At 36.6% G+C, this 27,657-nt stretch overlaps 1 protein-coding gene across 1 annotated transcript in view; it reads left to right on the forward strand.

Annotated features, from left to right (window-relative positions):
* The window catches only part of WDR7 (WD repeat domain 7), a 312,258-nt gene that overhangs the window by 58,961 nt on the left and 225,640 nt on the right, over positions 1–27,657 (forward strand). Inside the window, exon 14 of the mRNA XM_012651797.1 lies at positions 3,946–4,160. Within this exon, the coding sequence (XP_012507251.1) occupies positions 3,946–4,160 (215 nt within the window). The remainder of the gene's footprint in view (positions 1–3,945; positions 4,161–27,657) is intronic.

Here is a 27,657-nt window from a genome sequence, read left to right on the forward strand (position 1 = left end):
ATATCTAGACATTTAGTTTTGTGACATTGAGTTTTATGGCTCTTTCAATCTAAAATAATTCCTCAGTCTTTCTTTCACTTTAAAGACTGAAAAGTTTGAATAATACTGGCCACTTGTTTTATAAAATGTTTCCCAATTTAAGTTTATTTGATGTTTTCTTAAGGTTAGTTTCAGAATATATATCTTTGGCAAGAATATCACAGAAACTTTCCTAATTGCATCCTATCGGTTGGCATATGATTTTAATTTGTTTCTTAGATCACTTAATTATGGTGGTGCTTTCTGACTTCTTCACTGGAAAGTTATTCTTTTTTTCTTTTTGTAATTAGTAAGCATTTTGTGGGGAAGTGCTTTGAAACCATGTAAATTTATGTTCTTTATCAAACTTTTAATTTATTGATTTATTTATATCTTGGATCCCTATTTTATTTAATGGGTTCTATTTCTAAACTCTTATTTTGATGTTCTGGATTTGTTCAGTGGGAGTCCCTTCAAGTGGACATGTTTTGTTGTTGTTGTTGTTTTGTTTTTATTTTTTGAGCACTGTGTCACTTTCCAGCACAAGTAGATGATGCTGCCTTTTTGCATGGACACCCTTGTCATTCAGCCTTGTTCTGATACCCTCTCTCCAGCATGGCATCCTTCTCCTCTCTTGGGATCCAGCACCCTGTGCAAAGCTGCCCACCTGCATAGATGTTCTCCTCACCCTTCCTGGGCCCTAGACTTTTCTCCTTCACCATATGGATGCCTTTCTCATACAACTTAGACTTCAACACCCTGTGCCAGGTTGCCTTCATGCCTAGACTTCTTGGGCCTTCCCTTGGGTTCTGTAGTGCACTGCCTCCCTGTGTGAACTCCCTCCTTTCTACTCAGGTTTGCTACACTCCCAGCAAAAAATTGGGTCCCTTAGGTAGGGGCTGTCGCAAAGGATAAGAAAATAACATAAAATGGAAAATAATAGAAATAAAAGAATACACAGAGACGAAGGTATAGTTTTATAGATTTATAAAGATAAAAGGCAAAAAGCGGGATACTCAGGGGTCCTTACAATATCCCCGTTAGTCATAAGGCCCAGAATAAAGTTTCACATGGGCATTTATAGGTACAGAGATCGGTTGCCAGGGGTAACAGATTTACATAATAACAGGTAGTTCATTTTGGGTTAAAAGTCTTTCAAAAGGCTACTATAGATCCCTGTAACTCTGGTTACAAAATCTTTCAAGGACAAACTTCTAAGTTCTAAGATAAAGCTATTACTTAACAGAAGGGTTAAACAGAGATACATTGGCTCCATATTTCTTCATCTAATTATTGCAGATAGAGACAGGTCATCAGAAGTCAAGCAGGAACTGTCCCTTGGGCTAATTGTTTTTAGCTGCAGGTATCTGTCTCTGGGTGGACACTCATTGATCAGCTCTCATCCCATGATTCCTTGTAGACCTTGCTTTGTCCTTCGAAGCAGGTGAGAACCACGGGGTTAAGACCACAGCTTCCTCTTGGAAAGCAGCTGCTACTGACCTTTTGAGATGCCCTCCTGAGGTGGAGCAGCTTTTGATATGCAAACTAACATGTTCACATATTCTTTTAGGACAGAGCCCTGCAAAACTTCTAAGAACATTTCCGTCTCTAATATAGTAATACTAATTTATGGAGCTACAGGGTTCCAACACTGTCTCTTTATACACGTGCTTCTGGGGCTTCAATCTCTTGTGCCAAGCTGTTGCCACCATCTCACTCTTGTTTAGCTACCCTCTTCACCTTCTCAGGCTCTGACATCCTACTGTGGGCTGTTGCGGGCCCTCCCTTCACCATCATGCCTTACACTTGACGTGGACACTTACCTTTGCTCAGCTCTACTTAAATACTCTGGACTCAGTTGTTCAAAAGGGAAGAGGATGTAAAAACGTTTGACACAAGGAATAAAATTAATTACTTGGTTCTCTGGGTGCAGTATATTCTCGTTTGTAAATTAATGATTCTATCTGGGAGAATGAAAAGGGAGAGTCACTTAAGCCTCTCCACTAAACTACCACATTTAATAAAGAAATAAGAGCTAGAACAGTAAATTCAAAATTTATTCTGCTAAACTTTGAGGTATCTAAAAGAATATCATAAATATTATTTTCAAAATCTAATTAATTTTCATTCACTTAAATTCTTTTTCCATAATATTTAAAACCATAATACAAAAATATTTATAAAAAATTGATGTATTACAAATCTTTATGTACAAGAATATGAAATTCCCTAGTAATTCAACCATGTGAATATATCCTGTTAACCATTAGTGTACATCTAGTGAGAATTTTTTCAGTGACTATAATATCCCTTTTACCTCTTTATACTATGGATGCTGTTCTCTAATTTGGTTTTTTTTTTTCATTTAACAGTATGTTGTGGCTTTTATCCACAGTAAATTAACAATATTAACATATTGTTAATATGCATATTAACAATATGCATAGCTGAGCTTCATTTTTTTATTGTTTTTGTAACCTCACAGTAATTTTTTTTTTTTTGGTGAATACGTCATACTTTATTGAACCAGTCTACTAGTAATAGATATTCAGGTTTAAAATTTTTTTTCTATTACAATTAAGATAATGATAGCTACACACACACACGCACACGTACACACACACACATATATTTGTATACGTTATGATTATTTAGCGTAAATTTTAGAATGGGAATTTCTGTGTTAAAGGAAATGAGAGTTTTAAATTTAATAGATTTGTCAAAAAAGAATTACTAATTTGTATTTGTACTAAAAATATATTACCGGTTTTCTTATACCCTTAAGGATAAGAGATGAATGGTGTTTTATAGTTACTTCAATTTTATTTCTTTGATTATTGGTGAGGTTGATATCTTTTTGTATGATTATTATTTATTTGTATTTTTTCCTGGTTCATATCCTTTGAACATTATTTTCTTGGCTTATAATTTTTCCTCATAGATTTGTTAGAACTCTGTATTTTAAAGATGTTAACTCTGTCTCCATTTAATCAACAAATAGTTACTGAGTACCTCCTATGTGCCAGGCACTGTTCAATGTGCCAGGGTTACAACAATGAACAGAACATATAAAATCCTCTAGCTCTTGTGTAGTTTATATTGTGGGTAGGGAAAGGGAGGTCAAAAATAACAAAAACTTTTAATATATAATATGTTAGCTGGTGATTAGTGTTATAGATAAAATAAAGCAGAAAAGGGAGATGTTGGTAAGATGACCAGGGAACAACTCATTGAAAATGTATCATTAGAACATAGGCCTGAAAGGTGGTGATGAAGCTCCCGTTATCCAGGAGGAAGAGGTTTGTGCTCTACCTTAGAGAAGCACTGCATAGATGGAGATAAATGGACAGGACGGCCAACTGAGGAAGCTCTGAAGTAGTTATAAATTTGCTATTTTCACAAACATATGGGAAAACATTTAACTGGGCGGTGAGAGTAGGAGTCAAGAAATTTGCAGACAGAATGGAGAAGTTATAATATTTTTTCTGTTTTGTGGAGAAAGAGAAACTTTAGGAATTATTCAAGGAGAAAAAACACATTTTAGTAAGTTTTTTTTTGTTTAAGATTGATACACAACTTAGAGGAAGGTCAAGTCGTAGAATTTGATATTTGTAATAGTGTAATGGTTTGGGAGTAGTCAAGGAAACCATCTGAGTAGTAGGAAGAGAGTGGAAAAGCCTGGAGGAGGGAGGTTGTTGGACTCTTGGCTGTGAACTTGACTTTTTTATTGGAAGTTGTGTTAGGGGCTTTATGGGAAAGGAAATGATTGAGGTGATGATGCTACATGGACGATCATTAGAGGAAGGAAGTACAAGAAGATATTTCTGGGATGCATTGATAAAACATATTCCTATTAATTATAACAAATTTTCATGTCATTTTTCTTAAAAATAATTTAAAATATTCATGAATGTATTTGTCTTCCAGGTGCATTGGATCGCTGCGTGATGGGGATCACAGCAGTAGAGATACTGAATGCTTGTGATGAAGCCGTTCCTGCTGCTGTTGATTCGCTTAGTCATCCAGCAGTCAACCTAAAACAAGCCATGACAAGACGCAGTCTTGCTGCCCTTAAAAATATGGCCCATCATAAGCTACAAACCCTTGCAACTAACCTATTGGCATCTGAGGCATCTGACAAGGTAAGTTTCTTATGTGGGCTCATGACGTATGCAGGTCCTATTTAACTTCATTTGGGTATATCTTTGGTATATGTTGGTATATCTTACAGAATAATTTTTGACAGTGTTGAAAAATAAGCTTTTGATTCTTATTGAGGTTTATATAACATAGTTTGAGTATTTCAAGTATTTGGGCATTTTGAAAAAGTAAATTATTCTTACTATTCAAATATTTTAAAATTATTCCTACTGAATTAAGTGACTTCAGTTTCTGAAATTAGAGCAAACATTGATATATAATCTGTCTTTTTAACTTTTTAATAGTCTTTCTTTTAAGAGATTAAGCACTAGCTAATGTCCCCAACAGGGGAAAAAAAATAATTTAGGTACAATTAAGACGTCTATAATTCTGACATATCATTTGTCTTAAAATTAGGTTCTGATTTTAGTAAGGTTAAGGTTAAGCCATTTCTTAAGGATTTAAGAAAATATTTGAGAATAAGTGTGATGGAGTTGCAGAAGGACTGGAATTTTTCTGTGAGACCCAAGCTCAATGACACTTTCCTAACTGACACTTATAATCAAGGTATAAGTTACTTCTTCAATTAATAGAAGATTATCCTATTTTTAAAAAAAGAAACAATCTCAATTCATTAATTGGTTACTTATCTTCAGTTTTCTAGAGGCTAGCCACTATTTGGTTTGTGGTATTTGTGTGATGTGGTATTCTTAGAACTACTTTGTCTCTAGTAGTGGATAAATAAAACCTAGAGACAATCCTGGTATTTCGTCTGAATCACTACTTAAAATTCTACTTCCATCTAAATATTCCTTAGAGTTATTAATGGGTATCATAAACACTTTTATTTTCATTCTTATTCTTGATTTTCATTTTTTAAAAATGTGAATAAATAGCAAAGGGCTGAAAGGCTCATCCACAAAGTTAAAAATCAGCCGCGAGTCAATGAGTGCTGACGACATGAAATACTGTAGGCAGTTCCACTGACCCGCATCCTCTAGTATTGGCAGTAATATCACCGTTTGATCATTCTTCTCTCCCTCAGAATATAAATGTTTTATCTGCTGTATTGTATATTTCAAAAATTGGAATTGTGAAATCCTCCTGCACTTTTTTCCTCTGCACTTTCAGTCACATGCTTGAAAAGAAATCACAACGTAAATGAATTTGCCATGCCTATAATTTCTTTCAAGGAATCACATAGCTGTCCCTAGGAATTCAGTAGCACATTTTGCCATGCTATATAATTTTAATTTGGGGCAAATTTATAAAACAATATGTTTAAGAGCACGTATGTAGGTTATATAATTCTCAAATATATTCTTTTTCTTGATGGAATCCCCTAGAAGTAAAAATTTAGAAAAATAATTATATAACTGGAAAATTAAAGAAAAATAAGTGGTATAGTAACAGTTATGAATGGCTTTTTTAAGTGGTCCTGGTCCATTATGTGATTTTTACAATCTTGTTTGTCCCTGTTTTAATAGCGTATTTTATAGTGCAATTAGTGATAAAAGCACCAGATATCAGAGACACTACACTTATGTATTGTAAAATGTATTGCTTGTAAACCTCCTTAGTCTTGTAGCAGTGGTAATTGTTGCCTGGCCTACAAGGAAAACAATTATAGAAGGGAGGAAAAAGGCTTAGGAAGCTGAGGCTGCAGGAGGATAATCACTTTATGAAAAATGTATGTTGGCTGGACCATTAGGGATTTCTCTAACTATTTTCTCATGTTGAGTTTGAGGCTCCTTCTGCAGGGAATACTTAAAGAGCTGTCCTCAGGATGGCTTTCTAACCTCACGAGAAATAAACCCACCCTAAGTTTAAAAGAGAAACCCAAAACATAACTAAGAGCCTCTCAGTGGTATAGGACTAACTGTAGGATGTTGTATCTAGTTTTCTACATGGGTCTTTCAATGGAAAGTCTCTATTGGGATACTTTTTAGAAAATGTCCTGCTTTGGTCTTGTTAAAATAGTGTTAGCAAACATTTGGAAGTAACAAATATTTTTCCTATTATGTTAATTACACTGGGCATACAAAACTTTGCAAACAAGGATTAGTATCCTATGATACTAATCCTTTTTTTTCCCTCTAACTAGAAGATAAGAAGGTATTCAATAAAATTAGCCTTTATTACTGCATTGAATCTTTGCAAGGTTGTGTGTATTTCAACTCCTGTGTACTTCTCTTAAGACGTATATCTTATTTTCCCTTATATCATGATAACTTACATACTTATCTAATCCTCCCTACTAAAATCCAATTGTTTTGAGGGCAGGGATTTTGACTTATTTATTTCTGTTTTCCCTGTGACATCTAGTAGCAGCTGTGTAATAAATATATGTTGAGATGGATGATGTGGAACAGAAAATGCTGGTAGCCTTTGCTTCAACTTCTTTGTCCATATTTTCTTCATTCCCTCCTAGTTGATTGTCTTGAGACCCCTGTTTTGCATCTCAACTCTATCTCCATTCATTAATAACTTTTGCCCTCCATTCAGTTTTTCATTCTCTGATTTGGTGAGTAAGATTGTCCAGATAGAACTCATTCTCTTTCCTTGCTATCTCTTTATTGTCAGTGTTCCAGTACATCCTGGAATTATCTTAACTTTATCCTTTCCTTTACCTCTCTGTTCCTTGTGGCTCTAGACCATGGTTGCTCATTGGAGACACTATTGACATTTTGGGATGAATAATTTTTTGGTGTTGGAGGACTGTACTCTCTGTAGTAGGACGTTCAGCAGCATTTCTCCTCTACTCACATTATGTTAGTAGCACCCCTCTTTCTACAGTTGTGACAATCAAAAGTCTTTAGACATTGCCAAATTTACCCAGGAGGGCAAAATTGCCTCTGGTTTACATTAACACCACTCTTTTCTTCGTAGCATGCAATGCTAAAACAAAAACAAACAAACAAAAACAAATTAACACCATTCTGGGGGGAAAAAAAAGATTGAAACAGTAGGAATCCTGCATCCTATATCCTATCCCTCTTTTCCTTTTCCCACCCTTGTTTCTTTAATCCCTTTCCTTTTTAGGAAAATGAAGCCATTCCCAACACTTAGCCCCTCCACCCCCTCTGGCAGAATTAGTTAGTTCTTACATTCTTTTTGTGCTCACATTTTCCTGTTTGTACCTCTCCTAAAAGAATTTTCACTTTGTATGGGGTATTTTTTTCCCCTTTATTTCTGTCTTTGCTACTAGCTTTTAGCTTCTTCAGGACAAGAATTTAGTTTTTCATATTTTTATTTCCAGTGCTCAAGGTAGTATAACTATATTACATTGTAGTATAAGTACATACAATATGGTATATACTAGTGAAAACATAGTAAGTGCTCAAGAAACTTAGTAGGAAGTTAGTTTGGAGGTGTAGGTTGGAATCATGTTGTGGAAGAACTTAATGCAAAGCTGAGGACTTAATTCAGTGGGTGATAACATGATGTCGAATAGTTTTAAAAGGAGATTTTTGCTTAAGAAATGTTTTATCATGTCTAACATTTGTATGTAGGGCATTTATAAATATTGATAGGGGAAATGAATTGTGAGGCTACTGGAATGATCTAGTGAGAGGTAATAGAGACTGGAAATAGGGTTAGGCAATGGAAATGTAGACGAGGAGATGGCTTGTAAGCTATTGTGTAAGTTGAACAAATAGAACTTCACAAGTGAGCAACGGATGAGTTTGACATTCAAGATTATTTCAGAGACCCAAACCTGGCTAAAGGGAGAATGACAGTGCAGTTAATGGAAATATGCAGGCCATGAAATAGGCTCTGAGGATAATTGTAATAGGAGACATTTGCCTCTTCTAGGTGGTGTTGGGAGATGGGGTATGTGTGTGGGGGGGAGCAAAATACCTTTGGGAAAGAAGTGACATGGTGAGATAGAGTAGGGATGGGATTATTTTTTTCCCAAATAGATGCTAGAATGCAGAGCCTGAATTAGACTGCAGTTCACCTTTTGAGGTCCCTGCTATCATCATATTTTTCCAGATATGCTATCTTCCCAGGTGAGTTAGTTATTCCCCCAGTTTACAGATGATACACCTGAAAGACAGTCGGATTGAACAAGGATTGGCAAACTCTTTCTGCAGATGGCTAAATAGTAAATATTTTAGGATTTGAGAGTTATCTCTGTAATAGTGACTTACCTCTGCATTATAGTGTGAAAGCAGCCACAGACAATATGTGAAAAAATGAGCATGGCTGGCTTCCAATGAAACTATTTACAAAAGCAGTGGTGGGCTGGATTGTGACCCAGGGGCCATAGTTTGCTGACCCCTGCATCAGAAGATGGCATTATTAATATCAACATTGTGGGCACAGTTCCCCCATGGAATGGGAATGGCCTTTGCTTTATTTTTAAAAAGCAGTTCAGAGGAGTGGTTAAGAACCTGGGTTCTGGTGACAGGTATGTCTGTGTTCAAATTACACCTCTGTAACTTGCTGGCTATGGATGACCTTGGGCAAGTAACCTCAAGTGGCCTTCTGTCATTTTTAAAACAAAATCCATGCTTCTTACAGTGGCCTGTGAGGCTCTGTGTGGTCTGATGTATGCCTACCTCATTTTATTTTATTCTTCAGCCCTTGATTATTCCAGTTCTAGCCAACTAACTCTTTTTAAAAAATGGATATTTGTTGAATAGATTAATGAATGAGAAAAATGAATGAGTAAACGTGGTTTAGTACATTTGACTATTGGTAATACATTGCAAAAGCTTCGAACAGAATTATAAGATTGCAATTGAAAGTTGTGTGTAACGTTATCCTTTAAGAAATGTTTTTCAAGTCATATCTTCAGGTAATGTCATTGAGGCACAAAGTATGGAAATAGAAAAAATTGAAGAGGAAATGCTTATTTAGGTGGCAGGAAGACGATGAGCCAATGAGAGGCAGAGAAGGAGAAATCATAAAGGCAGATTTTAGATCACACATGTAAGTGAAAACAAGCCTTTGTAAAGGAAGTAACGGCTGGCAGTTGATCAGAGAGTAACATAACATTCAGTATTAGGGAATAAAAAAGAATATTTAGATTTAGTAATTAGGAAAGTGATTGGTGATCATTAAGAGAACTGTTTCGGCAGAGTTAATTGTGTCAGAAATCAGAGTACAATGAGCTGGGAATGTGTGTAAGATGAAGTGGAAGGAGAGAATGTGGAAAAATTTGCTTTTGATGGAAAAAGAGGGTAGTAGCTTCAATGGCTGGAGAGAGTTTATACTTTGTTTAGATCGCTGAACATTTGTGTTGGTGGAGAGGATAATGGGTGGAACAATGTAGGACGACATGGTGTTGAGAACAGAGTTGGAGAGTTCGCTCTTACTAGAAATTGTTTCCTTGTAATTGGTAATAATGAAAGGGAGGGAGTTGAATATATCAAGTTATTTGCAGTGGAAGGGGATAAAAGTAGGCTGTTAACATCTGTTAAAAGGAAGGAAGTGGTTATAATCCCTTGAAGATAGAGCCATTTTCTTCCTTTTTTAACCCCCATAACACCTAGCTTAAGCAGGATACTGGATTAGTAGTTAGAAGATTTGTAAAATCTAAATAACTAGTCAATCATAGATTGCACATGGTAGTATTTGGTGAATGTGTAAACGAATGTTTTAAGAAGGTGGTCTGAGCATATCAGGTGATCTTTTTGACAAGTTTTCTCATAAAGCATTTGCTACAGACACAGTTTTTGATGCGGTGATCCTGGGGGATGTCTTGGGCCAAAGGCATTTTATAAGTGAAGCTAGATAGAGAGTCCTTATTGCCATGAAATTAATTTCTTAGCACTAGTGTGTGTAATTTTCTGTTCAGCACCTTTATATCTTGGGTATTGTCATACCAGTCAGAATCACCCTGCTTATATGGATAAATGACAAGGTTGAAGAAATTGAAAAATGACCAGGATGATTTATCCTTTACCTTGCATTTCTCTTTCTGTTGTCTAATTAGTCAAAAGCCTGAAAACGGGCTAAATTTGCAAAGGTCAGTAGCTTTGTATTCTGTGTAACTAGGTGAGAGAATGGAATTTAGAAGTCAAATGTAACCTACTAAGAACATCTTCTGTGTTTTTTGCTTGCAGAATTCACTCTGTAAAAAAATTTTGCACTGATTGAGTTGACTTTATGATTCACTGTGAAAAGGGCACTGTGAGGTACACAAGCCAAATGACATTGCGTACAGGATACCAGGCCTTGTCTAGTGGACTGTTTTTGGCCTTGGAAGAATTCTTATGATGTGTATGACCTTTGAAGAATCAATTAAACTTGCTTAACATTCTACCTAAAAACTTTAACGAATATTTTAATAGAAAATATGAATATGTTGATTGTATATTTATTATATAAGTATATAAATTCAGTTTGGGTTGTTCCAAATGGTTACTAGGAAAAAATTTTAAATTACACTAATTGTTGTCTAGTCTTTAACAAATAAAAGTAAGAAGCCTTGGCAAAGCTGTCTAAGGAAAACAAAGGAGTAAATGTCTGTTTCATTTGTCTCTATGAGGAGAAATACATTTCCTTAAATAAAGAAAATATTTGTCACCTTCATTCTGTCAGAAGTATTGAGAGATATTAGAAGGAATATTATATTCCAATAATAAAATAATCCTGATCTTCTAACATGCAAGGTACTTGTTTGTGATTAGCTTTGGTCATTATGTAATATAGAGATATTTTAGTATTACTGTCAGTCTCTGACATAATAACAGATATGATACCTTGAAAGAATAATGTTTTGGATATCATAATAATTATACTAAGAATTTTGATTACTTTCTGAATGCTGGCACTTGTAAACTGAGAACAATAATCAGGGAATTTTTTTCTCTTTAATGATTATTGGCATATTAAAATAAGGACTTTGTGGATTCTCTGAATGTCCAGACCATGTTGATAGCATAAAATCCTTTTTTTTTTTTTTGAAAAGTTTTTAAAGTATAACTTTTTGAATGGGAAACATTATGCATTCCTAACTTATAAAGTAGGAATATTGAATGTTAATTAACTCTTTTCTGGTAACTCAGCATGAACATCGGTTATGATATTGTGTTCTAGAGTTAGCTATCGATAAAATATCATATGCACATCTTCTTCCTTACCAGCTTTCCTAGATTGCCGAGTTTCTTTCTAATTTACTTCTTTATAAAGCTCCTCTCTTTGCTAAGTACTGTGGACATTGCCAATCCCTGCTACTCTATTTCTGCTTTTCTCTTAAAATTGATATATTTGGGTTTAGATCTACTATCTTAATGTTGAAATACCATGTAACTCACCTGTTTTTATATTTTTTCACTCTCTTCTAATCCTCTTTCAGATTAAACAAATATTTTTAAATTTTATTTTCCCTTCCATAAGTGTTAGCTATAGATGCTGTTAGTATTCTTTTAGTTTTAACCCTAGAGATTACAAATACATCTTCCTCTTACTACTGTCTAAGACAAATTATTACTGTATAATTTCCCTGATAGTGCTAGGGCCTTAGAACACTATAACTCCATATGCCTCCTTCTTTTTACATTTTAGTTGTCATGCATTGCAGTTTTACATATATTTTAAATCTATAAGACATTATTATTGTTTTGTGTAGTCAATATTATTTAATATTTATCCTCATATTTGACCTTTCTTTGTTCTTTTTATCTTTTGTATTTCCATGTTTTCATAGAAGTCCATTTTCCTTCTGCCTGAAGAACCACTTACTTGGATTTTGATTGTCTGAAAACGTTCTCTATTTTTGAAGGATATGTTGGCTGATTGTAGATTTTAGATTGGTGGTTATTTTCTTTTAGTACTGTAAAGATTTCATTATCTTCTCATTTCTTCTTCTTTTTTTTTTTTTGAGAAATCACCCATTATTCTTATTGTTGCTCCTTTGAAGGTAATGTGTCTTTTTTCTCTTATTGATTTTAAGGTTCTCTCTCTCTGTCTCTTTAATTTTAGCAGTTTAAATATGAAATGCCTAAGTGTATGGGTTTCCTTGTATTTATACTGCTTGGAGTTTTCATAGCTTCTTGAATCTGTGGGTTTGTGTCTTTCACTAGTGCAGGAAAATTTTTGGCCATCATCTTTTCAAATGCTGCTTCTGTTCTTTCTTTCTCATCTCTCTTTCAGAAGCTCCAATTACATGTAAATTAGACTGCCTCCTTTCTCCATTTTTTAAATTGTATTTTATTTTTTTATTTTAAAGTAAACAATTTTAGTAATGGAAAAAGCAAGTATTTTTCTTTTTTTTTTTTTTTTTGAGACAGAGTCTCACTGTGTTGCCCGGGCTAGAGTGCCGTGGTGTCATCCTAGCTCACAGCAACCTCAAACTCCTGGGCTCAAGCGATCCTCCTGCCTCAGCCTCCCGAGTAGCTGGGACTACAGGCATGCGCTACCATGCCTCGCTAATTTTTTCTATATATTTTTAGTTGTCCAATTAATTTCTTTCTAATTTTAGTAGAGACAGGGTCTCGCTCTTGCTCAGGCTGGTTTCAAACTCCTGAGCTCAAACAATCCACCCGCCTCGGCCTCCCAGAGAGCTAGGATTACAGGCGTGAGCCACCGCGCCCGGCCGCGAGTATTTTTCTTTTTTTAATTTCAAAATATTCAGGGGTTACAAATGTTTTTGTTACATGGATATCTTTCCTCATTTTTTAAAAACTATGTTTTACTAGTTTCATGTTCTCCTCTGTATTTTTCCTCTGTGTTTCAGCATGTATATTTTCTGTGTTCTATATCACAAGTGTTTTCTGCTGTTTTTCCGCAAACTCATCTATTGAATTTTTACTTTTAGTTATTATTGTGTTGATTTCTAGAATACTCATTTGATCCTTTTTTAAATAGATTTCAATTGTCTGGTGAAATTCTTTATCTCTTTATCTTCTTTCTCTACCATTTCCTATATTGTCTTGAACATGTTAATCCTAGTTATTTTAAAGTCCTTGTCTGTCAACTCTAGTATCTGTTATCACTGGTGAGTCTCTTTTAAGTGTCTGTATTTTCAGTCATGTGCTCTAATCTCTTGGCATATTTAGTAATTTTGATTAAATACCAGAGATTGTGGATAAAAAAATCCTAGTGTGTTCAGATGATATCCTCTTCTAGAGAGGGTTGACTCTTTCTCTGTTGCTCAGATAGAATAAAGGCTGATTAACTTAATATAATCAAAGACTAACCTAAATCAAGTCCAGGTTGCAGTATTTTAAATCTCTGCCTACCTATGATTTTACTTCCACTTCTCTAGTGTAGCCTTTCGGGGCTTCCATCTAAGAGCCTTGGTTGTTGATTCCTGAGTCTAATCCTTATCTTCCTAGCATGACAGTCCTGCCAAAAATTCCACTTTGAGTTCTAGAGGCATTCTGCCTCTTACTCTCCCCACACAACTTCAGTATTTGGCACATGACATGAGGGGAATGGCTCTGTGTCAGCTTGTTTTCTTCCCCTCCCTTCTCACTAGGACCTTGGTCTCTTGGATATTCAATTTTCTCTCACTCTGCAAGACTCTCAGAAGCTCTGTTGCTTACTGTATTCCCAGTGATGGTCCCACTGCTTGCTTGATCTCCACTTTGATTTATCCAAGGTATTTAAAAATCAACATGTCTAAGGTTGAACTCATAATCATCTCCCTTAGAACATCCCATTCTTCAATATTCTCTAGTACCTAGGGTCTACAAACTGTGGCCTATAGGTCAACAGGCCCTTGAGGTAAGGATAGTTTTTACATTTTGAAAAGGTTCTTAAAACACACAAGAATGTGTACTAGAAACCTTTTGTGGCCCTCAAAGCTTATAATATTTGCCATATGACTTTTTATAGAAAAAGTTTACCAACACTTTCTCTATCCTGGTAAATGTCACCACTGTTTGTCCCATTGCAGTTATTAAAAATCACAGGTATTCAGTCCCTCTCCCTTGAAATCCAATCCAAAATGAACTTTTATCATTTTGTCTCTTTCTAAAAGCAGTCTTCTCTCTGCCTCTGCCCCCCTTCTAGTTTATCATCTTTCTCCAGAGAAAACCTTATAATTGATCATTCTGCAATTAGTTAGCCCCCTGCCCCCACAAATCTGATACCTGCTCCAAATTCTCCATTACAATAAAATCCACTTTCATAGGACTCTCACACACACAGACAAGTACACTTTATGTAGGTTGTGCGTGTACATGCTCCTTTATGTGTAAATGTGTGTGTGTATCATGTGTGTATATTTCAAAGAGTTTGGGATGAATACTTTGAAAATTTCCAACTCAGGTTAACTTCACACCAACTTTTCTCCAGTTTGAAGGAAATGAGTTTTAGGTTACCATGAATGCAATACCAACTATTACATTAAAGAATAAAATTAAACTTTCAAAGCTAGATATTTAATTTATATTTACTAAATTTTTTCATGATTACAGGGTTTTTTTTTTTCCCCCCTTTTTAAAGGATCCTTGAATTAGACAGGACTGGATTTATTGTGATGATTGCATAACACCGTCAAATAATGACATATACAGGGAACTACCCTTCCTGAAACTTAATAAACCCCCTGGTTTTAGTGCCTTATTGACCTTGTGTTTTGCACATAAGAGGTGTTCAATGGATCTATGAATGGAATTCATAGCTCACACTAAATGTAATTCATCATATTCTGAGCCAAGGAAAAGCAGCCTTGTTCCATGTTGGTTTTAAATTCAGAACAGTTTTGTTTTTCCTTGGAAATACATTAACAAAAACACACTGTATCGAGAAGAAATTAGATCATTTTGGAATGCATGTGAGATGCAGCAAAGGAGAAATTTCTTTTGCTATCTTACATAATAAATCAAATAGCAGACCGCTGAGAGAATAGGGGCACTAGGTAGATTAAACCTTATGACCTTCTCAGCAGCCAGATCTTTTTAGACTTTGAGTGTGATACTTCGTATTTAACTCTTATTTAGGAACTCGAAGGTATTGTGAAGTAATTTAATAGAGGTATAAAGATTTGTGGCTAACGATTAATATTTTAGTACTTTGGGGGAAGAAATAATTTCTTCGAATACGCTTGAAAATCTGCTCTTTATTAGACCATATAAAGGATTTTCAAACTTCTTGACTTTTATAGCCTCCCTTAGAAGATAATTGAATCAGTCAAGTTCAGTTAAACATTTATTGACTACTAGGTACTGTGTTAGGCCCTGGAGAGCCAAATGAATAAGACATGATATTTACCTTTAGGAAATATAAACAGATAAATACAATGCAGTACAGTAAGTGGGATGGCTGAGAAATGCAAAAGGTATTGCAGAAACCTGTCCTAGCCTGAAGTGAGATCAGTACAGGCTTCTTGCAGGAGAAGACATTAAAGGATGAGTAGAATACAGTCGGGTGATGGGTTGAGATGGGTTTCAGTGTGTTCTGGAAGAAGTGAATGGCCTAAACAGAGAGGGCAGTGGAAAATACCATGTGCATTCAGGATTGCTGGAGATCAGCTGGGAGACAGGTGGCAAATGAGGCGAGTCGATTTAAGCACCATGTGAAGGTGCTTAAACCTTTTCTTTTACTTCAGGGGCATTCAGACTTAAAAAAAAAATAGCTTTAAAATCCTTTCCTCAAAGGGAATTTTATATGAAAGCCAGTATGCAAAACAGGTAAGAGGGAATGTAGAGGAGAGTTGAAATTCAAGAATTGTTTGAGTTAGATTGGTGGGACCTAATGATTGATTAGGTATAGGCAGTAAGGAAGATTGACTCACAGGCTTTCTGACTGGGCGATTGAATAGAAAGCGGCTCCGTCAAGTGTGATATCGAATGTACCAGCAGGTTTTGTGGGGACGATGATGAGTTGCTTTGTTTACGGTGAGTATGAGGTTGCTGTGCGATATCCATGTCGCGATGTCTGTCAGTTTAAGGAGGTGAAACTTGAGGCAGGGGTGTGGTGATGGGACGTACAAAGTGAGGAATCTCCAACATACAGATGGTACTTACTACCATGGAAGGGGTGAGATCCTTCAGGTAGACTCTCGGGGATCCTAACTTTAAGAGAGGAGGAAGAGGAAGATTAGAGGAGGAGGGCCGCAAGGATGCGAAGAGAACGAGAATGTACGGACGTGCAAACAGGGAATGCAGAGTTTCAGGAGTGATCACTTGTGTCGAGGGCAGTGGATGTTGAGTATTAGAAGAATTGAAATGTGTTTGCAAGGAGGTCATTCGTATTCTTTTTCAAAACTGTCTTCCCAAGACTTGGGGGGCAGAAGCTTGATATTGGCGTGCTAAGGAGTGAATCGGAAGTGTGGAAATAGAAATAGCAAGTGCGGAATACTTTTAAAAAGTTTGTATGAGAAAGGAAGGAGGGAGAAAGAGAGTTAGCTAGAGGGAGATGTAGTTTTGAAGACAGCTGAGAATATTTGTGGGCTGAGGATGAAGAACGAGTAGAGCGAGGAAGGCTCAAGGTCAGGTTAGGGAGGGATTGCAAATTGACGAAGATAGGCTCTCCAGGGGATGAGAGAATAAAGATTTCAGAGGCAGAGGGAAGGCAGTCGGCTTTGATGTGGAGGAGGAAAACCTTATTTCTGAAACTAAAGAGAAAGAGGACAGGCTGGGTGTCTGGATGGGCGTATTTCTGTGGGTAGTGAATGGGAATTGAGAGAACATTCCTAAAGCTTTCCCATTTCTCCCAGAAGTTGGAGGTAAGACTGTCTCTGGGGGGAGGGTGGGAGCGAACACGTGAGTAGGGGACTTGAGCTGAGCCAGGCAGAGATTGGGGAGTGAGAGAGGGAGCTAAGAACAAGTGAAAGGATTCACTGTGAATTTGTAGTTGTAACAGGCTGTAATAAGCTGGAGGAAAGGTGTAGGAAACAAATAGAGGGTACATTTTATCATTGTTCAAGAATCGCAGTTTTGTAACGCAGAGTTAAAAGGGAATGGGGGGCAGTTGTGAAAGATTGATTGATAGGATTAACCACTGGGTCCAGGCTGGGTAGGGGAGGAAGGGGAGGAGGAGGCTGCTGGTGTTTGAAGAAATTGTGGAATCCTGGGACTGAATGCCCCTGTGATAGTGGATCCAAACCGTGCTGCATATTGAAATCACCTACAGAAAGATCTTTAAGAACTACCGGCACCTGGTTCTACCAGAGGACTCTCTGACTTAATTGTTAAGGGGTGCAGCCTGTGCACTGGGAGGTGTCAAAGGTCCCCAGGTGATTCCACTACGCAGCAGTTTGTGAGGCACTGCTCTAGGTGGTTGAAGAGCAGGTGTGGGGGAAGGTCTGGAAGTGTAGATGGTTGGCGAGGGCGGGGAATATTAGCATTCAAGGTTTCTGAGGTGAGGACAGGACCCAGCGTGCTTAATATGGCAGTGGCCGGCTGAGAGTAGAGTGGAGAGGAAGTTGACTGGAGTTGAGATAAAAGGAGTTGCGAAGGTCGCTGTGGCTCTCAGCCTTTGGCGATGCACTTTCCCAGTCTTTTCTCTTCCCACTGGATAAAGAGCTTTGCGGTAAGAGTACACTGCCATGCTGACGAGCTAATTTGGGAGCTGGGATTGAGTATATGATTTAACAACAGAACTCACTTGCCTTATTCTAGTGTCTTGGACAAAATTCATAGTTTAAAATGTTGTTGATGCAAATTAGAAGCCTCAAACAAACTAAATGATGAAACTCATAGAAACTTTAAAATTGAAAAGCAAGAGTAACAGCATTTGAAAGCCAGCACTTACAATGCGCTGGTATCAAGACATCCCTTTTGTGGGATATTGGGATATTCCTTGTATGCAGTAAAATCTTTGTACCGTTACTCCACATTTGATAATGGTATGGCATCTAATTAGAATACTGAAAGTCTCTAGAAAAGTACAGTCACCTGCTAATTTAAGATCGTAAGTAGCAAAATATAAAAATATCACCTATAGCATAATTAGCAAATGTAACCTTAGTAACTCACTTTGTTACTGAATGACTAGATGTTTAACATTATGTCTTTTGCCCTCCTACTTTGAATCCTTTTACATCCTATAAGGAGTCCCCTTGACCACAGAGGGACTTATGCAGACCCTCAGTTGAAAATCACATCTCACCTGTTTGGATAGTGAAATTTCCTAGGGTAATGGATGGCCAGCAAGGCTGTGAGCTAGCGACAACGATTTTGAGGTTTTAAAATTTTTCCACTATGAAACTCATAAGATGATTTATATGACATGGTATTGCAGGCCCTGAAATTAACCTTGAATGGAAATATATTTGTCAGTTATCTCAAGGAGGCAGTTTATTGCAGCGTCCGAGGATAGGAAGCATAACTAGTGTGCCGTGGTTGTGGCTGGAATTGTGTATGGTGCCCTCAGTAGACTGGAATAGGCAGAATATACCCAAAGATCTTTCCATTAATGTCTTCTACTTATCTCTGTCTCCTTATTTTGTATAAAAATACTTATTTTTCTTAATTACATTTATATCTCAATCACAGTGACACCCAACAGCAATCAGCCCTGGTGAAAATGTTATTTTCTTAGGCAGATGGTTGGATAGAAAGGGAGAGGTAGAAAAAAGAAAGGCAAAGGCAAAAAGAGGGGATTTATTAGCGTAAATCAGGATTTTAGTTTTTTTCAGTGTAACATAGCTTGATTTTCCAATCTTCTTCACTTAGATTTCAGTAAATGTCTTGGTATTTGCTGTGCCTGGAATGCCCTTGTCCCCTTCTTCACCTGGCTAGCTCCTGCTCGTCTCACGATCCTGAGTTCTGTGACCACTCACTGTCCCTGCTAAGGCTCCCGGAGTTTTTCAAGTAATACAGCCAAATCAGGCAGAGTCAATTGGATCTTCCTCGGATCCTCTGGCACTTGGCTTATGTTTCTATCCTAGTACTTATTCTGTTGTGCCAATATATGTAAGCAGGTAGATACATTTGTTTCCGTGTCTGTTTCTCTATATCAGAGTTTCTCAGCCTCAGCACTATTGACATTTTGGGCGGGATAATTCTTTGTTATGGACTGTCCTCTGCACTGTAGGATTTTTAGCTTCTACCCACTAGATGCTGTTACTACCCCCTCCCAATTGTCACTAACAAAATGTGTCCAGATAATGCCAAATGTCACTTGCGGCTGGGGGAAAAATCACTCCTGGCTGAGAACCACTACTCTTTATCAGCCTAGGAGGTCCTCCAAGGACCATACAGTATTTATTACTCCTCATATTTCCAGAGCCCAGCACAAAGTGTCCATGTAGTCATTGTAAATAACCTAGTGTTTGAAGGTTGACTCACATGGAGTGGATTTGCCCTTTCCCATCTCTACCATCTCTGCAGAACTAATGCTGAGAACCTCTTGATAGCTAGAATTATTCAAAACATATAGGAAATGTCAGGCAGATAAAGGAGGAACCTGACTTTCTCCTATATTGTCACCATTGACTCACTGTGTGACCCTGGGTGACTGACTGATTCTTAAAACTTCAATTTGTTTTTAGCTTTAGAATTGGGATAATAGGATTGTAATCAAGTCAAATGGGATAACCTGTTTGAAAACATTTATCACAACAGGTGTTCAACACACACTAGCTTAATATTCTTGACTGAGCGATTGATTCATGCATTCATTCAGCACGTACTATAAGCTAGGCCCCAAGCTGGAACCAGTTGGAGAGTGCATTAGTTACATCCACACCCAGCGGGCGCTGACATTGAGAAGTTCCTGCTCTGATGAGGAGACAAGTGTGCAGTTTATTGGGGTTAAGCTTTATACCACTGAAAGTATAAAGTGGGAGAGAGCCCCCAGGAGACAACTGACCTGAAGAGTTGTTGGGAAGGCTTCTCTGAAGAGAGGGAGGCTTGGCATCTAGGAAGACAGTGGGAAAGAACGTCCCAGGCAAAGCTAACAGCCTATGCAGGTGCAGGTGGGAATGGTGAACTCCCATAGAGAGAATAGTGCAATGTGGGCCAAGTCAGGCAATGTTGAGAGAAAAGGGTTTAAAATAGGTTAGAATCTGGCTGGACATGGTGGTTCACAACTGTAATCCTAGCACTTTGGGAGGCTGAGGCAGGAGGATCGCTTGAGCCCAGGAGTTTGAGGTTGCAGTGAGCTATGATGACACCACTGCACTCTAGTCCAGGTGACAGAGACCCTGCCTCAAAAAAAAAAAAAGTCTAGAATCCATGAGTGCGAATATTTCTGAAATGAGGGCTTGCTCACCACAGTAACCCAGGGTAGATAAAGAACTTTTTTTTTTCTTTCATTTTGTCATTATTAGTCTTATCCTATTCTTTACCAAGTTGGCCTCCCAGAATCTCACCTCATTTCCATTCATTTACAAATGTGTTAAGGGTTTTGACATACTCAGGAGGGTATTTTACTATAGGAGAGATTTGGATTTTTACAATTTCTTTCCTTCAGTTGGTTTAAACTATTTTCATGTGTATCTTGAATGCATTCATTTGAGATACAATAAGCTGGGTTTTATTATCTCTCTTACACCTGAAAGGAATATTGCTTGTTATCTATTAGCTATTTACAACACCTGTCTGAGGTGGGTAGTCTTTTCTTTATTTGGAAGCTAGAAGAATTGATACTAGGGAGTTAACTGATGTGTATAAAGGTCTGCACAATGGAGGAGCGCTCCTGGTCTTGTTACTTTTGTTGGTAACTTGACCCTTTGGGAAGAGCTGAAAATCAATGTCCTCTGTACTACTGTGGATACCATTTGGATATTATTATTCAAGCATTATTATCCAGTAAGACATGGCCTATAGAAATATTTTTGGAAGATTTTTTTTATAAAAGGCATGATCTAAACATTTTTATTTAATACTTATAATTTTTATTGAGCGATTCATATTTTATATTGTATAAATAAATTATAGTATAAACCTTAAAACCCCTCAATAGGTTAAATATCTCTTTTTAGTAACGTACTTGTTAATGAAAACACATGAAAGGAAGATAACATGAATTCTGACTATATCATCATTCATACATAATCATGAAATTTCATCCTATCCAAAATTCGATATTTAAGTAGATAGTATATTTTGTCTAATTCCAACATAAATGGATTCTCTGAAAAAAGGTTATCTCACTTTGTTATCCTAACCGTTAGTGTTAAGTAACAGCAATACAACAGCAGAGGGCACCAAATATCCATTTCAGTCTTATACATTTTCTTGATATTTTCTAGTTTTTGTGCCTGCATTTCCACTTCCCCCCCGCTTCCTCCTTACCTTTTGTTCTTTTTCCTAACATTTAAAATAGTTCATAGCGAAACTATATTGTGAATACTTTTTAGTAGACAGTGAGATTTTCCCTTACCTCACTATAGAATGTTTCAAAAGTACATTACATCAATTTGTTTTTATTCAGTGAACCTTTTACATTTAACACTATACATCACAATTTCAGAAATTCCTTTAAAGATTTTTATGCAATAACATATCCTATACAAAATCAAGAGTAAAATTAATGTTCTTTTATTTTTCCTACCAAATACTATTAGTTAATAAACCAGTTTTTTACACCATACTTAGGAAATTAAAAATTATTTAGAACATGCAATATAAATATACCCACATAATTTTGTAAAGCAGAATATTAAGATTTGTCACGTAAAAAATTTTTCTTATATTCTATTTTAGTACTCAATTTTGAATTTATAGAAACGTGTATGCGTGTGTATGGGCTAGATGTATAACATTTCCTAGCTTTGTTCTTAGTATCCTTAATCTCTGGTTTCGAAGAAGATTCTGCTTTTTTTTCTTTTTAAATCATCAACTGTTCTGCTTTACGCTTTAGCATCAACATCAGCTGATGTTTATAATGATCGCTGGTATAAACTATTTTTAGGTAGAAATCTGAACCATTTGATATCATTGTAGGTTAGACTCAGTGCTCACTCAAGAAAAATAATGTTAAATTATTTTACAAGAGTATTTAAGAATAATCTTAAATTGTGAAATTTTTTTTTTTTTTTTTGAGACAGAGTCTCACTCTGTTGCCTGGGCTAGAGTGTCGTGGCTTCGGCCTAGCTCACAGCAACCTCAAACTCCTGGGCTCAAGCGATCCTCCTGCCTCAGCCTCCCAAGTAGCTGGGACTACAGGCATGTGCCACCATGCCCGGCTAATTTTTTCTGTGTATTTTTAGCTGTCCAATTAATTTCTTTCTATTTTTGGTAGAGACGGGGTCTTGCTCTTGCTCAGGCTGGTCTCGAACTCCTGAGCTCAAACGACCCACCCACCTCGGCCTCCCAGAGTGCTAGGATTACAGGTGTGAGCCACCTATGGTTCTTTATCTATGGGTCCATACTTCTAAAGAATGGACTTGTTTCTAACACAGTGCAAACTCACAAGTACAGGATTCTGAGATGATTTGAAATAAAACAAAACCATGATTGTTAAAACATGGATACATCAACATTTTTTCCTCTGCAGATTCTAAGTTATTGCTTTTTTGTTGCTGGGGGCTACTGTATATAGTGTGTGTATGTGTGTGTGCGTGTGTGTACGTCCTGAAAAATATCCATGCTTGAATAAAGATTAATCTCATGATCATAGTTCTATTATTTTCCTTGGGTTTTCACTTGAGAGACAATTTTACCTTCTCCCCTTAACATGATTTCCAAAGGTTTACTTTCAGTGATGAGCAAGGAATCCAATAATTTTTTCCTGTGGTTGCATTTCTATAATATTTTAAGTCAGGTTTCTTATTTAAAATCTGAAATGGCTAAATATTTTCCCCCTACAGAAAATTTAAAGTTATAATAGGCTTGGTACTCACAATATAAACGTCAAATACATCTGTCTTACTAATCCTGTTAAGTAAGTGCGTGTGTGTATGTACGTATTTTGCATTTTCATTGAGTTTTACTAGCAAATTTGAGACCATTTCACTTGTATATACCTTATGATTTAACTTTCCTGTTGGCCTTTCTCAAACACGTTTTTCAGCTATTGCCTTAAGGATAGAGGCTTTATTTTCTCCCAAGCATCTTGCACATAATAGGCACTCCACAAATATTTGTTGAATTGGATTTAATCTTCCTCCAAGATAACATAAAGGTGAGTTTGTGAGCACACATTTCGGATGTTCTTAACAAAGGTGGCAGAGGATGCATACTAAGGTTCCTGTTAAAGCGTTTTCCTTGATCAGACAGCCTGTATTTGAAATTGTTAAGAATATAAGATGATTTGAATGAATGAGTTTGCTCTGGATATGTATATCTTATGATTAAGCCAAGAGACCCTTGGGTTTGATAGATGTTTTTATTCATTTTCCTGTAGCTAATCTTAGTGTAACATATTAGAATGTTAGACATGTCAGTGATTAACTCAGCCATCTCCATACATTTAGCCAAAATATTATCCTCACAACTTTGCCGAATGTCTGTATTTTGTTATAACAGGACTTTGCTAGCTTAAAGTAAAATCCATTTTCAAGGTATTATATGTTATGCAGGATTTGGTGTGACGTCAGAAATTATAGCTCATGGACAGGACTTGGAGACGAGTCATTTTCTCTCCTTCAGTCTCCCCCATTCTCATTTTTTTTTGATGTTTCTTTTTTTTTTTCTTTCTTTTTCTGTGGATTGCTGTTAAGTACTGTTTTTGTCACAGTGACACAGTCAGTGGCACTGAAGAGGTTGTGATAAGAGGAGTCACACAGAATCGCATCCAGATATCATAACACCAGACACTAGATGGCCTTTCAGTTGTCCAAGCACATGGGCTGTCCGCTGGTATACCTCCCAGGAAGAGACAGAAATCTGGGCAGATCTGGGGGTGCTCAAAGGGGCACATGTGTACTTGCCATCAGATGAGAGAGCTTAAAAGTCTACCTTATATCTCCTCACTCTTGCTTTCTTTTTCCGATAAGCCACTTGTGCTGCTTTAATAATTTCTTTACCAAACATGTTTGATTTTATAGTCTGTAGTAATAATGGTCTCTGTCTCTTCTAAAAGAATTTTGCACATTTTCACTGGAAAGACAGTATCTGCTAAAGTACTGTGGTGTGGGTTCTTTGTTTTATCTAATGTTATTATTACCTATTCTGTCATACCTGGAGTCAGGTTTGTCTACCTAATATTGATATAAGATGATATTTTATCTTTTGCTGTGACATAACCAACCCTAATACCTAGCATAGTGCCTGGGCCACAGCAACAGCTTTGTATGTGGTAGCTATCACTATTTATAATTTTCATATCAATAACATTACATATAATGTTACGGATCATTTACCCAAATTAGTGTTGGTAGGTACAAAACGGTAAACATAGTGTCTGACATTACACATGCAATGTTTGAGAAAGCAAATATAATGCACAGTGCCGTGAGAAATAAAAGGGTAATTTGCACACATTCTTCAATCCATCCTATCTTCTATAATACATTCTTGGTGCTATTGCTTACTTTTCATCGTCCCTCATCTGGGCGACTTCTCTTGCCTTCCGTTTCGTATTCATGACTCTGCTCTTGCTCCTTTTCAGCCAACATTGCTGATGGATAAATGTTTATACGATTAAGTTTGATCATGTAACTCCTCTCATTAAAGTCTTTTAGACAGGAGTTCTCAAACTTTACTGCAAAAGTCATCTGGGGTACTCATTAGACAGATTCTGGCACATTCCCAGAGATACCGATTTGGGTCTAATATCAGACCCAGGAACTTATATTTAACAAGCACCCCTGATGATTCTGAGAAAAGTACTGCTTTAATGCTCCCAAGCCTGTAGGAGAAAGTTCAAAAGCCTTAGTGTGGCCCTCAGTGCTCTCCATGAACCACCTATTACAGTCTTCATCTTGGTCATCTGTGGTTTCATCAGCATCCACCCTGTGATGTTTCCTGCCTTTGTCCTTTTTCACATCCTGCTATATATCTGCCAGGAGTGCTTTTTCATAGTTCAAGTTACACCTTCCATGAGGCTCTCTCTGGTCACCCAAGGCAGAGTTGGTACTTCCTTTATTGTGTCCCTTTGTAGTACCTTGCAGTCTCCCTTTATTTATAACACCCTTCGTATTATAATAACTTTTTTACGCATCACTTATCTGTTAGTTTTGAGTTCCATGCCTAGAAAAATCATCTTATTCTCCATTGCATCTGTATCCTCAGTGAGCCTTGCACAGGCAAAGGACATAATAGGGGTTAGGTTAATGGAGGAATGAATGAGTGAAGTACAGAAATGAAACAAACACTCCCATGTACCCCATAAGTATACAAATTATTGTATATCAATGAAAGAGAAAGTAAATATAGGAATGACATTCAGAAAGTCTTTTTTTTTACTTCATATTTGTAACTTCATATTTACTAGTGTGTAGTATAAATTTATATTATGCACCCTAGATTGTTTAACTCCAGTATAGAAATATTTATTTAGAGTTTATACATAGGAGATAGTGGTAATATCTGCTTGAAGAAGTCTAAGTAATATTTGAATAAGGAGCCACTTGAGATTACTTCCTGAAGTATGGAGGTAGAAGTTTGTAGGACTTGAGTGGCAGCTAGGAGACTGAGGAAGGATTATGATCCTGGCATAGCATATATAAAGGTACAGTTGTCTGAAACTTTGTGGCTCTGGAAAGTACAAGTGGTTTGATTTGGTAGTAGACGTTATAGGGGTTATGGGTAGAGACGAAATTGGAGGGGTAGGCAGCAATATATCCTGGAGGAAGTTATGTGCTTTGCAAAGAAATCTGGATTTATTCTTGGGCTATGAAATGCTGTTGAAGCCTGTTAAGCTAGAAAGAAACATCAGATGGGAGGACAATGGACCAGTTAAGGGGATTTGTTGTGATTTTGTGACAGAAGAGTTGATTAGCAATTTAAAACAATTTTATAACATTTTTATGATGTTCTTGGTTCCTTCTGCTAGGTGCTCTGATAGGTTTAAGACTACATAAGATGAGTACAATGTGGTTAGGCCCCTGATTTGGAAATGGTCTCATAGAGTACAGGAACATGTAAATATATAAAACAACTAATTATGTAAATATGGCAGAGACTAAGGATATGTGATACATAGTAGTTAAAAAATGTTAGGGGAGTTGGGTTCATTGTGCATTAATGTTCCTTGGGAGTAATAGTTTCTCTCCCCCGGACTCCAGCTTTATTGAGGTATAATTGACAAAAATTGTGTATATTCAAGATGTACAATGTAATGATTTGATATAAGTACATATTGTGGAACAACAGAATTAGGGTCTTGAAGAAAAGGAATTAGAATAGAATAAAAAGAATATTTTGAGCAAAGGAATAAGTAGAATGATTTATATGTGAGGGACCATAGTTATGATACTAGAACCTCTTTGTTAAAGCTGGGAAAATATTTGGTATCAAACTGTAATGGGCCTTAAATGTTGTGTTGAAGGAGTTTACATTTTATTCTAAAGCTTTATTTTCTAATTATGAAAATATATATTATATACAACTTAACTATATAGAAATTCAAACAAAATGTTTTATAATTCTGTCACGAAAATGTAATTACTATTTATATTTTCACGTATTTTTTCAGCCTTTCTTGCCATGCTTATATATATGTATATATATATTTAAGCATTAAATAAACAAAACTGGAAACATACCTGGGTGTGTGTGTGTGCATACATGTGTGTGTAGTTTTACCTTAATGTTGGAACACGAGCATTTTGCTATGTGGTTAAATGTGCCCCAAAATCATGATTTGTAATGACTGCAATAGTTATTCTATTATATGGCTATGCTTAAATTATTTGCCTATTTCTTTACTGTTAGATATTTAGGTTTTCTTTTAAAATAATTTATTTTTATTTATCGATTGAGTCAGTCAGGGTCTCGCTCTGTCACCTAGGCTGGAGTGCAGTGGTGCCATCGTAGTGCACAGCAGTGGAACTTCCAGGCTGAAGTGATTCTCCTGCCTCAGCCTTCCGAGTAGCTGGGACTGTAGGTGTGCCATGGTGCCAGGCTTATTCCTCTTTCTTACTTGCAGTTTAACATTTTTTTTTTTTTTTTACTGTAGTGAATTTTAAGTATAGCTAGAAAGTCTTTTCTCATCTCAAGATCAGATATTCACCTATATTATGATTTAGTTTTTAAGAATTTTGTATTCTCTATTTCTCTTAATAATTCATGGTAATGGAAATCTTTTGGTAGAAGAGTGACATGGTTACATTTGTGCTTTACATTAGAAAGAAGTCTGTGGCTCTGTGGACGTCACACACGTTGGAGTAAGATGAGACTAGGGCAGTGAAACCTGTCTTGAGGAATAAAGATAAGGATCCGAATTTCTGTCGTGACAGTGGGATAGAAAGGAAAAGGAATGATTTCCAACTGATGATTCAGAAAGTACTGCAGGTTGGTGAGAGGGCAGAGATGAGGACATGTTAAATATAAGGTGCTATGGGACATCCAGCTACAAAGAATTACAGGATTACAGAATTACAGGAAACACAGGATTGAAACTCCTTTAGGAGGCTGGTCTGGCTGATGATGGAAATTAAGGAGCCGTCTACATAGATGTGATAGTTCCCGTGTGGGAGGAAGAAGTTATCCCCACAGCTGACTAAGAGGGAGGATGGTCAGAATTAGAGTGCTCACCAGTGGG

The sequence above is a fragment of the Propithecus coquereli genome, unplaced genomic scaffold (genome assembly GCF_000956105.1).
Source record: "Propithecus coquereli isolate 6110/MARCELLA unplaced genomic scaffold, Pcoq_1.0 Scaffold37, whole genome shotgun sequence".
NCBI lineage: Eukaryota > Metazoa > Chordata > Mammalia > Primates > Indriidae > Propithecus > Propithecus coquereli.